General features: G+C 38.2%; 1 protein-coding gene across 1 annotated transcript; it reads right to left on the bottom strand.

Moving 5' to 3' along the window:
- Positions 1-2,860: 2,860 nt before the first annotated feature.
- Positions 2,861-14,069, bottom strand: LOC145393757 (palmitoyltransferase ZDHHC6). Its single transcript, XM_080267804.1, has 9 exons — positions 14,007-14,069; positions 12,340-12,521; positions 11,077-11,161; positions 9,632-9,795; positions 7,954-8,088; positions 7,349-7,480; positions 6,662-6,742; positions 4,487-4,674; positions 2,861-3,151 (listed from the first exon to the last, which is right to left on the bottom strand). Exons 1-9 carry the CDS (start codon positions 14,059-14,061, stop codon positions 2,974-2,976), a joined length of 1,200 nt encoding a protein of 399 aa, XP_080123930.1. The 5' UTR covers positions 14,062-14,069; the 3' UTR covers positions 2,861-2,973.
- Positions 14,070-14,919: the final 850 nt, after the last annotated feature.

Below are 14,919 nucleotides of genomic sequence, written 5' to 3'. Positions count from 1 at the left end.
CATGGTGAATAAAGAGTAACTTTCAATGAGGACTATCTGTATCTTGTTTCTAAATCACAATATTTGGCCATGATCTCAGCTTTCTGCCAATGCAATAATGAAATTGGGCCATATCATTAAAGATAAGTCAAAACTAGGGAAGACAAACCACCAATTTTTGACATCATCGCTGAACGCATAACTTTTGATATCATCATTGAAACAACTAACAGTATGTCAATCACCGAAACACATAATGGTAAGTTAAATTTTTTACCTCATTACTGCTAGCACTATGTTCAGTGGAAAGTGGTCTAACCATTTTCTGTTCTAACAGGTGTCCTAAAATTAAGCATCATAAACAAGAGGTTTGCCTACACCTTCACACACTCAACTTTAATGAAACAGCCAATAAAACCCAACCTAGTTAACCTTTCAAGTTACTTAGAACTACAGTAAGTAGAGAGAAAACAGATGGACCAGTCAAACTACTAAGTATTTACTCATAATGTTTGCTCACTCCAGGCAACAATACTTGACAATAAGTATTCTTTACTATTCTAAATTAATTAGTTTTTCATTTAAATCTGGTTACCATTTCAATATTATTCCCTTTGAACTGAGGGAAATAAGGTTACTATTTTTTCACTACATTCTGGCTAATAATTGATGACTATCCAGGTTCAATGAGACTCCTCTGACTGAAATCATGAAATGGTTTATCATTTACCTGTTCCGTATCCCCAAAGTTACTGCCTAAGCATTGGATATGATAAGATGGTCCATGGTCAGTTTCACATTAGTGGACTGTAGGCACGAACTCAGCCTGCAGGGGAAGAGGAATATGACTCTACTTGTCTACTTTTAACATCTTCAGCACTAAGATGCCTGTTTGTTTTATTCTGCCCAGATAATTATATGGAACACAATAAGGATGTCTCTAGTTGATGAAATTGGAATTAACACGAATCCCTTCCCTATGATTCATTTCCCCCAATCACCGGACCAGTTGATCAAGATGCAGAAGGACCAACTGGAATGAAGGAGTTCCGGTTTTACAAAAAGCACTTCCCAGTTTCCCACACCAAATACCAATGTTGTCTTATCTAAGTGGGCAAGCATCAGACACTGGAGACAAAGTATATTGAACAGGCTACAGTCACTTTGGTTGTTCTGAAGAGAGTGAAAACTACAAACTAGCTGGCCACAATCGTCAATCACCACTTAAATTATGGACTAGCACCTGAGCTAACATTTCTAGGTAATAAAAATGTGGCATAAATGGGCACAACACAGAGATATGGTACTTATGCAAAATGTTTTTTTCATTATGCTCATACCATGCATAGTAATCACCAAACCCTTACCACAGCAATGTTCAACTACTGTATTAATATATACAATACAGTATTCTGATACAGTATTTATGAATCATAAATAAATAATTCTACAAAATGCATCTGATGCTCATTTATAATTACCGGGTACCGGTATGTCTACATCAGTCAGTTCTGTTTTTTTTAAGCAGTCAGTAGGACAAGCTACACTAACAATAAAACCTTCATCAATATAATTCCATTCCCATTCTTGTAGAAATTCATAACCTGCACATCACACAGCAATACTAATCTAGAAATAAAACTAATGTCAACGTTTCTTCTAACTTATCTTTACTTTCAATTACACACACAACTTCTCACCTCCAACCTTGCTAACTGTTCAACTTCTACATTCCCCTTCCGCTACATCTCTCACCTCTCCAACACTGAAGCCTTGCAACTCTACCATCTTTTTCATATAGCAAAAATCCTCTTAAGCAGCCATTCTTTAACTCTTCCCTTTCCATTTCAACTCCATACACATTCATTTTTATTCTTCTTTTATCTCAGCTACTCTACTGTTACTCTCCCATTTCAAACTTTCAAGCGGTTTTGTTATCCTGACTATATTATTGTCTCCAATGCTTTCTAATCAATTTTTTCCCCTCTACAAACGTTCATCCAGTTAACATCCCAACTCCCTGACTAATGCTCTTTCTTTTCCCCATTTGGCATGTTACATTTACTATACCCTTCTACTTCCCTCACTACATTTAACACACTCAATACCTACATATTTTTTTCTAAATACCTTTTATGTCATCTTAACTCTAATTTCCACTAATAAATGATTTAGGTAGGATCTATAAATACAGGAGAAAGGAGTCATAAAAGTAGAAGGATTATCATCACAGTGCCCAATAAAATGAGCCATACACTCATTCACTCATCAATCAATAGCTCAAAGTTCTTGGCTCCACCCTACAGGTCACCATCTTGTGAGTTGAAAAGCACTGCTGACCACAGCCCATGTGGTACTCTTGTCGGTTAGGAGACTGTGTAGCTCATCTTTCACTGCAATACATTTCACTTATATTTTAATATTTGCATGTACCATATGGTATTCACAGTTTTAAAAATTGTATTGACAGAGTACCAGTATGCATCAATTTCACAAAGAGAATATCATGCCACATGCAGAAATAAACTGTTAAGGAAGCTGTGCTAGAAAGCCTCAAAAGTTTATAGGAATAAGGGCCCCGAAAGTAAACATTTGACATTGCTCCAGGACCAATAGTAGGTGTCAAAAGGGGCTTCCATCTGCAAAGGGTTACATGCACCAAACTATGTCCTCTCAACAGGAGGAATGCCTTAGCTCTTCCAAGGGGAAGTGCATGCAGCATAACTATTATTTAAAGGCATATCTCTTCCACACTCTATGTTTTGTTATATCATCTATCTCTACTTATATCAGCGCATTTACTCATCCAGTACTCTTATATACCCTCAAGCTTTTTTTCTACCTCTTCCTACAGGCTACCACATTACTTCATTCACTCTTAGCTTCCTCATCTAAAATAGGTAATACCTCCTTATGTTTCCACCTACAGGCTATCACATTACTTCACTCACTCTCCTCTTCTTCTTTCAAACTTGGTAGTGTATCCTTATGCTATCACCGCTCTTTTTTGTTGTCCTTCTTCCTGGGCTTGGTATCACTGGTAGTCTCAGGATCACTTTCAGTGCCACATACAATCTGGACGGCACAACGGCGTGGAAACCAACCTCGGTGTCGGGTGGAAGAAGAGGCAGTAGAATGTGCTTGGCTGATCCGTTCCCCATATAACCAATACCTAGGAGAAGTGGTAACATTACTTAGATTATCAAGGAGTGTAAGTCTCATTACATACTGGTGATGTGGTCCAAATACCACATTTTTTTTCACACAGCTAGTACTGTACATTCAGGGAACTGACAAAGCAGCTTCACAGATACCAATGCAATATTAATAGGAAATTTTTCTTATACTACTGTGGACTTAACAGAAAAATATCTATGTAAAAAAATAATAAAAGTAAATGAATAAAAATGAAGACTGTACATATGCAAAGTAGCAAGAGAAACACACATGAATAAATTTTGCTGCAAATACTACCTACCTTACCTTTGTACCTTTGGCCTACTTGTTATTTCTTCAAGCCTAAATCCTAGATGTCAGTACAGCTTTCTCCACAGCCAAAGCACACTACTGAGGAAGTCAAGTTTTCTACCTATACTGCCACGCCTTAGCTCTTCTGAAGCAAGGTGGTACTTGACATGTTAATATTAACACTTCTACATAAAATGCACTTGAAATCATACACATAAAAACAATGTATTTTCACCTAGTGTATTTGTTTGTACCTGTATTCATCTGCTGCACCAAAGGCATATAGGAATCTTCATCAACAACTTCCTAAGTAAAATAGATTGTACGCATGTTTTACTGGTCTACAATTCAACAATAACAGTAACTGACTTAAGAGCAAAAAAATTGTAACAAGTGTGACTTTATCTTGGAAAATTAGTTAACCTACTGTATACTCAACAAGTGTCTCCACTGAAAGAGAATTGATTGAGTTACTTATCATGTTTTCAAGAGCTTACCATGTGTTACAGTCTATTTCCCATACCAACTATGCAATTCTTAAAAACTCACTGATTTGAGGATATGTTTCAAGCCTTCAGCCTGTGGGGCTTCTCCTAATCCAAGTAAATCTTTTGTAGCAGTAAGAACACAGCATCTTCAGACTCCTCAGCCTGGGAACAGTGCTCATAAATTTGCAGTAGGCACTCAAATTGAATTAGGTGCCCTTGAAAAAATAAATAAATAAAAGGTAAATCAGTACATCCACTTTCTTCTTCAACTACCATTCCATTGCCCACTTTCCAACTCACTCCCCTATACCTCTTTTGCTACCCTACCTACATCCATTCTCTGAGCACGAGCATACCAGCTAAGCACACACCCTTCTAATAAAAATGATGGCTCGATTTTACAAATCCCCATTAACTCCCTCCCTATTCCCCAAAGGAGGCTGGTGGACCGCAAGAGATGGGCAACTTTAGCCTGCATTCCTCCAAATCCACATCCAGAAAAGCCTGATGCCACCACCACAACACCAACAATAACAATGCTGACGATATACTTTTTCCAACGAGTGACAGCCACTATGTCTCCTGGCTTGAGTGGTATGCGCTGCTCATCAGTGCAGGGTGGATGGCAACAAACTCCCAGGCCTTTGGTGCACGGGAACCACCACCCAGAGTACCCTTCCACTATTTGGTACTCTCGCATTCGTTCTCGCTTTTCAGCCTTCTGGGACAATTGCTCCACCTGCAAGACAAGGGTGTCTCAAAAGGGAAAACTAACTCTTTCCATTTAGCAATATGTAGTAATACTTATTTTGCTGTTTTTAAGCAATTTTATTTGCCTACAAGAAATCTGTTGAACTGGTGAGATTAGATATGATAGTCATTAAATTTTTCAGCATAAGGAACCTTTCCTAAGATGAATAAACTCATTGGGAAAAAAAAAAAAAAATGTAACTGGTTTCAAAGGGCTAAACGCATGGTACAACTACTGGTAATCACTAACACATTACAAGTAGAACCAAAATGAACCTGAGAAGGTAATATATATCTTAATTAATCTGATCTTTTAATCACATAAATACACACTTAAGAACTGATCAACTACTGCAGTACACACAAGAATATCTACCCTGCACCTCTTGTCAATATCAACAGTCTCTGTTAACTAAAGAAGTAGAAATACCTACCACTTACTTAATTCTGAAACTGAGCAGTCTGATACTCAAAAGTAACATGCAAAAATACTAGCACCATTGAGGTAAGACAATAACTTTGCTTTGCAATGACACTTGTATTTTATAAATAAAATTAATAAACTTATTAAAATTAATTGGATAATATGAAAACTACAAGATATTCAGGGGAACATGAAGTAATAGCAGACTACAGGACACCTGAATATAATGTTTAGCTATGCTCTGAACTTACCCAATTTTGGCAAACACAGTACTGCCATGAACATTGTTTTAAATTACCCTACACAATCTAAGTAAAAATGTAGTGGCTAATTCATTTTTGCAATGCTGAAGACAAACAGTTAGTAATCAGTTGCCAAAAAAGATACAAGCCATTCCATGCCATCCATTTTACATGTAGTACTTACTACAGCATATAAAACAGCTGAAATTTAGCAGAGTTAGCAGTTGTGCAGTCACACAGCACTATCTGCTGCATATACAGTTGACTGAACGTAGTGACTGATGATGAACAAAATCCAGTTTAAGATATACTGTTGATTTATGCTAAAAAGCTTCATATGCTTGTGGCAGGCACACTCCTCAATACATGAGGAGTCTAGAAGGCCAGAGGAAAAAACATCACCATCATCATCACCATCATGTAATCCTGTGCTGCCCCATGAGGAATGTATATGCCCAGGGCTAGGCAAGATGGTCCTGACATTTAAGATGAGAGTGACCAGCCCCACTCATCCCTGGGTAGCATTATGTGAGCAACTGACCTCAATCACCCCTTGGATATAAACCTACACAGGCTCAATCCAGTTGGAGCACCATAATTACCCAATAAACCACCAGGTGTCCTAGTCTGGTTAGATGGTTACCACCCAGTATAGTAAAAGGTCTTCTGGCATACAGGAAACCATCTGGCTTGTCACTCAGTGTAGAGTCACCCACAGACAGAAGGAAGAAGAGGAAGGAAGGAAAACAGAAGGAAAAGAGGTACCGGTACACCAAGTGAGTGGATGGTGACTGCTCACACCTCAACACAATCAAATATCATATAAGGTGTTCTCAAAGCAAATGGGTTAATGAATCAACTTAAAATCTAACTGCTACTGACAGTCAAAATGAGAGAATAAAATTTAAACTAAAAGTATTCAAAGCTACAGTATATGGTTGAAGAAACAGCTTACAATGTAACTGCTAGTGACAGCCAAACTGGGAGACAGGTAGTTGAATCTTATCCCTTCCGCCCCAAAAATGTATCCTTTATTTTGTTCTTGTTACCTTCAGTCAATTTTATTAAACTCAGGAGACTTTTCGACCTGGGAGAGTTAAGCACAGCATTCATACTTTTCAAAATGAAAAAGTTAGATACAACCTCCATGAATTCTTCTGTTACTATGGAAAGATCTAGACTTATTATAATGTCTGGTGGCACTGCAGTATGAACAAACTAAAAAGTACATTACTGCAGCAAAATGGTTAACATATTATGAAACTGTATAAAGCTGAGTATGTAACAGGAAGGAACCTTGCTTTACATACAGTTAGTGTGTACTGGTTGCACCCTTCTCGCACTGGCCACACTATCCCATCACCCAAGGGCTCACACCAAATGTTCAGCACCTGAAACACAATGAACTATATCAATCATCATCGTCCTAATCATCATACTACCCATGGAGTATGTAGTATGCAGAAACAGGAAAGAGAAAGGACAAAAGAAAACTATTATCACAATTTCCTGCTAAACAGGCCACACAATCATTCAAACATCATTCAAGCTTTCAAAATCTTAGCTAAACCTTACAGGGAACTATCTAGACACTTTTTCTTGATTTGCTTCACAAATACTGTACTTGTGGAACAGAGTACGTTAAAAAAAAAAAAAAAAAAAAAAGTATCACATGCATCCCCATCCATTCACCTGTTTCTGTCCTTCATCAATGGCTTTGCTTCCTCCACTTCCACATCCTGTATTCTCAAACTCACACTGACCATATTCAACTACAATACCTCTTTCATGACTTTTCATGTTTATCATTTTCCAGTCACTCAGATATACCCATTCCACCATCTCATTCTCTTCCATTCTCATTCATCATGACCATACCATCTAAGTACTGTACACTCCTCACAGCTGATACTTATAAATCAAGAATCTACTGTATTATAAATAATCACAATGTACTAAGAACATTTCTCTCTTCAGTTTATCTTAAATTTAGTCACCTGAGTTAAGTTATTCCAGCGGCCAAGGTTATATGGATATATAAAAGGCTGATCCTCAGCTGTGCGACGATGGATGGCTTTTTCCAATATCCAATCCTCTATACCTGTCCTGTTGCGCAGGATCCCTCGCAGCTGCAAGAACAGGCACTTGTGAGTGGGGAAAGGGGGGGGGGGGGGAATATTAGAAGGGAAGGGGTGAGATGTTAAAAAGGTGAGTACACAAAGGAAGGAGACAAAGATAAATATATTACAGTACAAGCAAGGAACGGCTGAATGCCAAAAATGCACATATTGTACAGTACACAGACAAAACAACAACGAAAATGGAAACATGTTAAAATAAATACGATATGAAAATGAAGGACTGCATAATGAAAAAAAATAAGACAGAACAGGATGAGATCTGAAAAGACAGTTAACAGTTGGAATGACAATAAAGAACAAATAGGATATTAGAATGAAAAATCTAAGATTTGGTATAACTTTCCTATATTTTCATTAAAACAGATCTTCTCTAAGCTGCATAAAAATGTCAGGAACTGTCAGGCTGAACATGGCACAACAGCACAAAATTAAAAGGTGAGAATAAACACGAAAGTACTGACCTGGAAGTAGAGTAGCATACCAACAGCTAGAACCACCCCAATGGCAAGGCCGAGCACAAACATACACACCACCAGTCCCCATACACTCAGGTACACCACTGGCTCTGTACCACGCCCGTAGTACATGTACCAAGTCTGAAAAGTAGTAAAGTAGTGTAGTTGTGAGAGTGAGAAGTGTTTCTAGTGTAGTGGTGAGAGTGAGAAGTGTTTCTAAAGTAGTGTAGTGGTGAGAGTGAGAAGTGTTTCAGCATAAGAGATGATTTGTGAGGAGAAAGGAGCCTGCATGTGGCTCTGTCATAACCATTCACTATCATGGAGTTGCCAGCAGGGACTATGGCATTGTGGATGACAATGATAATGATGACCATCATGATAATGACAAGTGACGACAACAACAATGACTGCACATGATATGGGAGATGATATTATTAACTCCTTCACTATAATGATATACTTTTATTCTAGCTGCCTCCAGATGATTTTATTCAGCTTTGGGAGTGTAATCAGAATGTAGAGATAATGGAGACTGTTTTCAACCTTGTCTCCAAAGTTAAACAAAATCATCTGGAAGTTATATTCTGCAGGCATATTCATACCATACGTTATCATACAGTTAATACAGTATACCAAACTGATATATCAGAAATCACTCAAACAAGGTAGAATGCCAAAACTGAAATGGAATAATATAAGTAACGACACACTGATACAGCACAACACAGTAAGGATGAGGAGTTTTAGAAATTTTATAATTTTATGAATACTTCACACAAAATCTATGACCACAACTCTCTCTTATGGTATTTTTTCTTACATGATAGTTTTTGTTTGGACAGCTTACCCATAATAAAAACTTCACCTACTAATGATTTGGTATTGTATAAGATCGTCACACTCTAAAATCCAAACGTTGCATAATCTCATTTATCAAAGTTCAACCAACTAGCTTGTGTAGTGTAACAATAGCTAGCAACTAAGAACCTCCTCCTCCTCCACCTCCTGACCTTGTTTTCCCAGTTAAGGGTGGGGTGAGGAGCTACTCAAATAAATTCATCAATTAATTATACATAAACTTACCCACACATGACAACTTTCCAAAGTGATTACTGCATGGAAAACAACTGTTGATATTAACTAATCTAACACTAAATTCAATCAAAATACTGTATGGCCTTATTAGGCTATGCTCTCTGATGAAATGATGAAGTACAGTGCAGCCTTTTGGATTTAATAACATTTCACAACACTTCACTTCTTAACACGCACAATGTTTCACCTCTTTCTCCACACTTATAAAATACACTCTAATTATACCACTCCATAATCAGTCTCAATGTGAAAAATTTCATGTGCACTTATCTCAATTTTTATCTTTTTCATGACTATTCTATTCTCATTGCAATGCACTGCATACACAAAATTTCATACTGTCATCCATTAGTGCATTATCCAACTTAAATATATATATAATTTTCCTGTTTTCAAAGCCACCTTGGCTTTCACTTATACAGTATTATCTTTCTATTTCGTTACTTCTACATCATTCCCTGCAGTACCATAAGTTATTTATTAAATTATGATAACTTGGTTCAAGCAACTGGTCAAGACAGAGATACGTAAATTAAACAGTATATATCACACCAGCACAATAGTAACAGAAAAACACCACTCAAGTTACCCTGTGTATGGCATGATAGATGGAAAGACTGAGAACAACAGTGGCTTGAGCACATCCCAATACAGCAAACAGGAGAAAGAAGGCGAAGGAGGCATGGTTACGGTGGCCTACACAGTTGTTGATCCATGGGCAATGGTGGTCCATCTTCATCACACAGCTTCCACCTGATTGGAGGAACGGAATAATTCAGAGCTAAGAAGTAATATCATGATATGTGCCACCGTTAGGATCATGAAAAATCAATATATGGTACTGTACTACAAAACCTCAAATCCACGGGGGAAGCCCTACAACAGATCATGATTGCCACATCACTGAATACTTAACTCATACAGGCTTCTCATTTTATTCCTTTCCTTCATCATCCTCTTTCTGTTCTTATGTATGATACCCAATAAGACATCACTTTCTAGTACAGTACTATTATTCTCTTTAAAAAACTAAACATTCTTAGGAACCTAACCTGATGCAGTCTGATCATACTCATTACCACATGAGTGCACAGTAACTCATTTCAAAAGCTCATTCACATCATTCAATTTAACAGTTACCAGTGTTAATTACTCCTTCACTCTCCTTGATACAGCACAGTACCTAACACTCATCTACCACTGGCAAGCCTTAATTTTCAATCTGCAGTGCACAAACAACGATTTATCAATTAGTTTATCAATGCCACACAGTTCTTGTGTCTTTGTGATAGATTCTGCCAAAAAGTTTCATCATCATCATCATCATCCAATCCTGTGGTGCCCCATGAGGAGTATAGAAGCCCGGGGCTAGGCAAGATGATCCTGACTTTAATATGAAAGTGACCAGCCTCACTCATCCGAGTGCCATTACGTGGCCAATAAACCCCAACCACCCCTTGCATATAACCCTGCACAAGCTCAATCCAACTGAAGTGCCTTAATTACTCACTAAATCACAAGGCACCATAATATGGTTACATGGTTACCACCCAGAGTAGTAAATGGAATTCCTGGTGTACATGAAATCATTTGACTTGTCACTCATTGTAGAGTCACCCATAGGCAGAAGGAAGAGAAAAGAATGAAGGAAAGAAAGACAGAATAGGAAGGAAGGAAAAAAGAAAGGATGAGAGGAAAGGGCAGACACCTGGAAGCAGCACTACATCGAGTGAGTGGATGGTAAGCACCCCCACCTACCACTACACCTGAGGAAAAACAAACGTCAGTGAGGCATAAGGAAAAGGATAAGGAGGAATAAAGTCAACCTAAACAATTGTTTACCACCACGAATGTACTCAGAAAATTACAGAAAACAAACTGGAGGAATGCCAAAAAGTTTTAGCTTATGTAAAAACCTGTCAAAGAATAAAATGGTGATGCCTATTCTGTTAACCTTTGTACTGGATGCACTGTAAGTGCCAAATTTTGTTGTCAAACATTCCTGACATAGCCACATTATCACTTATTACTTACACTTGCGGCAGTGGTGTGTGCGTGGAGCCTTGTAACCCTCACAGGTGCCACAAAACTGCAAGTACTGTGTGTCTTCTTCCTTTTCCTATGGCCAGAGTACACACACTCAGTACTAAAACCAATATACTATTAATTAAAGTAATACAGTAATTTGATGATACTTGTAAACAGCTATCAAACTTATTGCTAAAATATCTCCCAATTAAGTGAAAACCTCAACTCCCTCACTGCAAAAGGCATCAAAAAGCCATAAACACTGTCTGGCTGTAGCAAAACTAAGTAACACAACAACAACAATACTGACAATAATATTACTAATAATAATTATAATAATAATAATAATAATAATAATTATCATCACCATCATCCAGACCTACTTTCCCACCTTGGGGCAGGGTGAGGAGTAGCAACATCCAGACAGCCCAAGTCTACCCAATTCAGTGGGCCACGCTTCCATTCATGCCCCCAGAATCCTGGCTCTATCTGATATGCCAAAAACTTTCACCACATTCTGTAGCTTTACATAAACATATCTGACAGAGTTAATAATAATAATAATAATAATAATAATAATAACAATAATGATGATGATGTTGCTATTCCTCACCCTGCCCTAGGGTGGGAAAAAAGGTACGGATGATGATGATGATGATGATAATAACAATAATATGGTAACAATAAAGTAATAATGTTGTTAATAATAATACTGGTAATAGAAATGTGAACAAACAAACAAATACGGTAATACATAACTACTAAAATGCTAATGGAGACCCACTATGTTGAACTGAAGTGTCAAGTGACTGCAAGCATAAAGAGAAAATAGCATCATATGGATGGAATCAACTGTTAAGGCAGTCTTCTCTGAAAGCCTGGAACGAGTTCCATTTTGATAAAAAAAATTTTTCATACAACTGGAACTCGACAGTAAACTCTAAGAAACTGGCAAATTAGCTTTTAAAGCAGCAATGGAACTTCGAAAGGCAGTTTTCTGTAATAACATATAACAAAAATCTGCTCTAATATCACAAACAAAATTTCACTGACAATCCTGTCAGCACTGTGTCCTGCTTTCCATATTGTTATTCTTCCCTCAATATCAGAGAGAATCTTCTCTTCTTATGTGGTAAACTTTTGGCATGTGCTTCATAATGCTAACATAAAAAAAATATTTCATGTACCATCTATCAACACAATTTACAGGGAAGTGTCGACAAACATCTGATTGCAACAGAGAAAAAATTTACATGTGACACAACTCACAGGATGCCAGTGTGGAGGTAAGGTACCAGGGCCTGTGCACATGGCATGGAGGAAGCAGTAAAGAGTGAGCACGGCACAACTCATGAAGGACGTGGCCATTATGGAACCTCCCCAGGAATCTTTGGCCGGCCACCACTGCCCTAAACACACAACCGTTGCCAGCGTCACAGCCTTGATGATCCCTGCCATGTTATCCAAAACTGATTTGTTGTGATAAAGCAAACAATCTGCTATAGCAAAACAAGCACAGTAATCATCATCAGCATGGCTTTTCTTAACCTAAAGATAGGGTGAGACACATAACTACATTATATTCTGCTTACTCCAAATTCTGTAAAGATAATGAATAAACATTAATGGACAAATATAATACTGACATATTATTACAGTCATAACATGAAACCAATCGTGCAATGGCTGCTCTCTTCTTAATTATGTACTGTATAGCAATAACATCACTAGTAATTTAAATCAGTTCTCTGTTTCACAAAAAGCAGGAATGGTATCTACATCAACCAAAGTCCTCTAAACAGAGACAATGCCTTAGCCCCTTCAAGAGAAGAGTGCATACATTAAAAATGTTACGGTATCATCAAAGCTGCATCAGAGCATGAAGTTAAAGCAAAACTGTTTGTTTGTTTGTTTGTTTGTTTTTTTGGGGTAGAGTGGGAGGCGGATATGAATTACAGAATGAGAAGGACAATCCAAGACCCAGTTCCATCTTCCCCCCCTCCAGTGTTGTACAAGCTATGATATACCCAACAATGTGGGGCTCACATAATCTTACTGGTCTGCTGATGCAAGGAGGGGCAGGGAAAAGAGGGATAGGATTTTAGTCCTCATAAGCATTATATGGCAGCTTAATAAAATGAAACATACAATATTTATATAGCTACTGAAATAAAATATTTATTATTTTATTACATACAGGCCTACCCAGTAGATAACGGTAACCACTCCAGTTTGAGGGGCCCCTCCTAAGCTGTTTCGTTTTTGTTTTTGAAGGCTCCAACATGCTTGCATGCGGCTCTCCATGCTGCACGATCTATTGCTGCCTCCCTGTTCAGTCCCTTAATCCTGAGGTCACACCTAATGACCTCTTCCCATGTTTTTCTCGGTCTACTCCTCACAACCCCACCCCCAATATTAACACTTCTCACCTTTTGCACCCAATTATTATCCCCCATCCTCTCCACACGCCCAAAACATCTTAATCTACTTCTCCTCATCAAAACATCAATATACTTCAGTCCCATGCTACCTCTCAACTCTTCCATCGTAAACTCAACCCCCAACAGGCCTTGCACGCAGGGATGCACTGCACATCCACCTAATCACTGTCATTTCTGTACATCTGAGCCTGCGAATATCTTCCTCCTTTACTGCCCAGGTCTCACTACCATACAGCATTACACTCCTAACACAGCCTGCATACAAAAATACAATAATCTGGTATTAGCCAGAATAAATGAGAGAGATGTTGCCGAACAGGTTAATATAGTTGTTAAACATAATGGATAAAACTTTGAAATTGAAAATAATTTGGTATTAGCCAGACCAAACTGAGAAAGATGTTGCTGAAGAGGCTAAAACAGGTTGAACACGAAGGACAAAATCTTAAATGTTACTGGTATAGGCTATGTATCATAAACAACAGACTGACTTACCCAGGGCTACCATGGGCCCCCAGTGGCACATCCGCCTGAATGGACCTATACACATTGTGGTCTTTGTCTGAAAGAAGAAACATTTTTTTTTTTCATTAAGTTAAATCATCTGTGACAATCAGTAAGGAACAGGGTTTACCATACAATTAACACACCTATCTCACAGATGAATAAAATCATATGGCAACAGCTATAACCAAATTCTTAAGTGCAATAGTACTAGTGAAAGGACTACAGGAAATCACTCTTAGGGAGATAATTAATTAGGGAAACCTATAAATGTGAAAATCCGAGGAAAAAAATAAAAAAATAAATAAATAAATAATATTCTTAATAACATGCAGAGAAGGGTAAAGGGGCATGGCTATCTAAAATATGTTCAGCTCCAGTAAGTTTGGTTCTTCTATACAGTACAGTGTACGATGATGAGAAATAGGGAGGTAAGTATGGAAGTTATGAAGTCACTGCATGACAGTACTGTGAACCCTACCCTGACTTATGGAAGTGAGGTGTGGACCCTGCTAGAGGGGAAAAAGTCGAGAGTGACAGCAGTGGAAATGAGTTACCTGAGAGGAGTTAGTGGAGTGACATGGAAGGACAGGTTGACGAATGAAGAAGTGAAAGAACGTTGTGGGGTGGATGTGGATGTGATTGAGAAAATTAGGAGAAATACAATGAGGTGGTCTGGACATGTGGTGAGAATGGAGAATGAAAGACTGACTAGGAGGGTGTATGTAGGTGAAGTGGAGGAAGGGAGAGACTGAGGATGAGGTGGAGGGATGAGTTGAGAGGTATATGATGGAGGGGGGAGTGAGTTGGGGGAGGGCAGTCAAATGGTGGGTGACAGAGCGACTTGGAGGCATTTTGTCTGCAGCCACCCTTTGTGGGATTAGGGCGTCAGGCCACAGACAGA

Source organism: Coenobita brevimanus, chromosome 25, assembly GCF_032717465.1.
Source record: "Coenobita brevimanus isolate Jiangsu-jjx chromosome 25, ASM3271746v2, whole genome shotgun sequence".
NCBI lineage: Eukaryota > Metazoa > Arthropoda > Malacostraca > Decapoda > Coenobitidae > Coenobita > Coenobita brevimanus.
Note: the sequence above shows the minus strand (reverse complement) of the source record. Positions and strands in the feature narration are given on the sequence as shown.

What these genes read in the sequence shown, in the direction of transcription:
- LOC145393757 (XM_080267804.1), bottom strand. Translation starts at nt 14,061, where the DNA reads ATGTGTATAGGTCCATTCAGGCGGATGTGCCACTGGGGGCCCATGGTA. An exon ending in TACCTCCACACTGGCATCCT is followed by an intron (nt 11,162 to 12,339) that starts GTGAGTTGTGTC and finishes CTCTGGCCATAG; the next exon opens with GAAAAGGAAGAAGACACACA. An exon ending in TCTATCATGCCATACACAGG is followed by an intron (nt 8,089 to 9,631) that starts GTAACTTGAGTG and finishes ACTACTTTTCAG; the next exon opens with ACTTGGTACATGTACTACGG.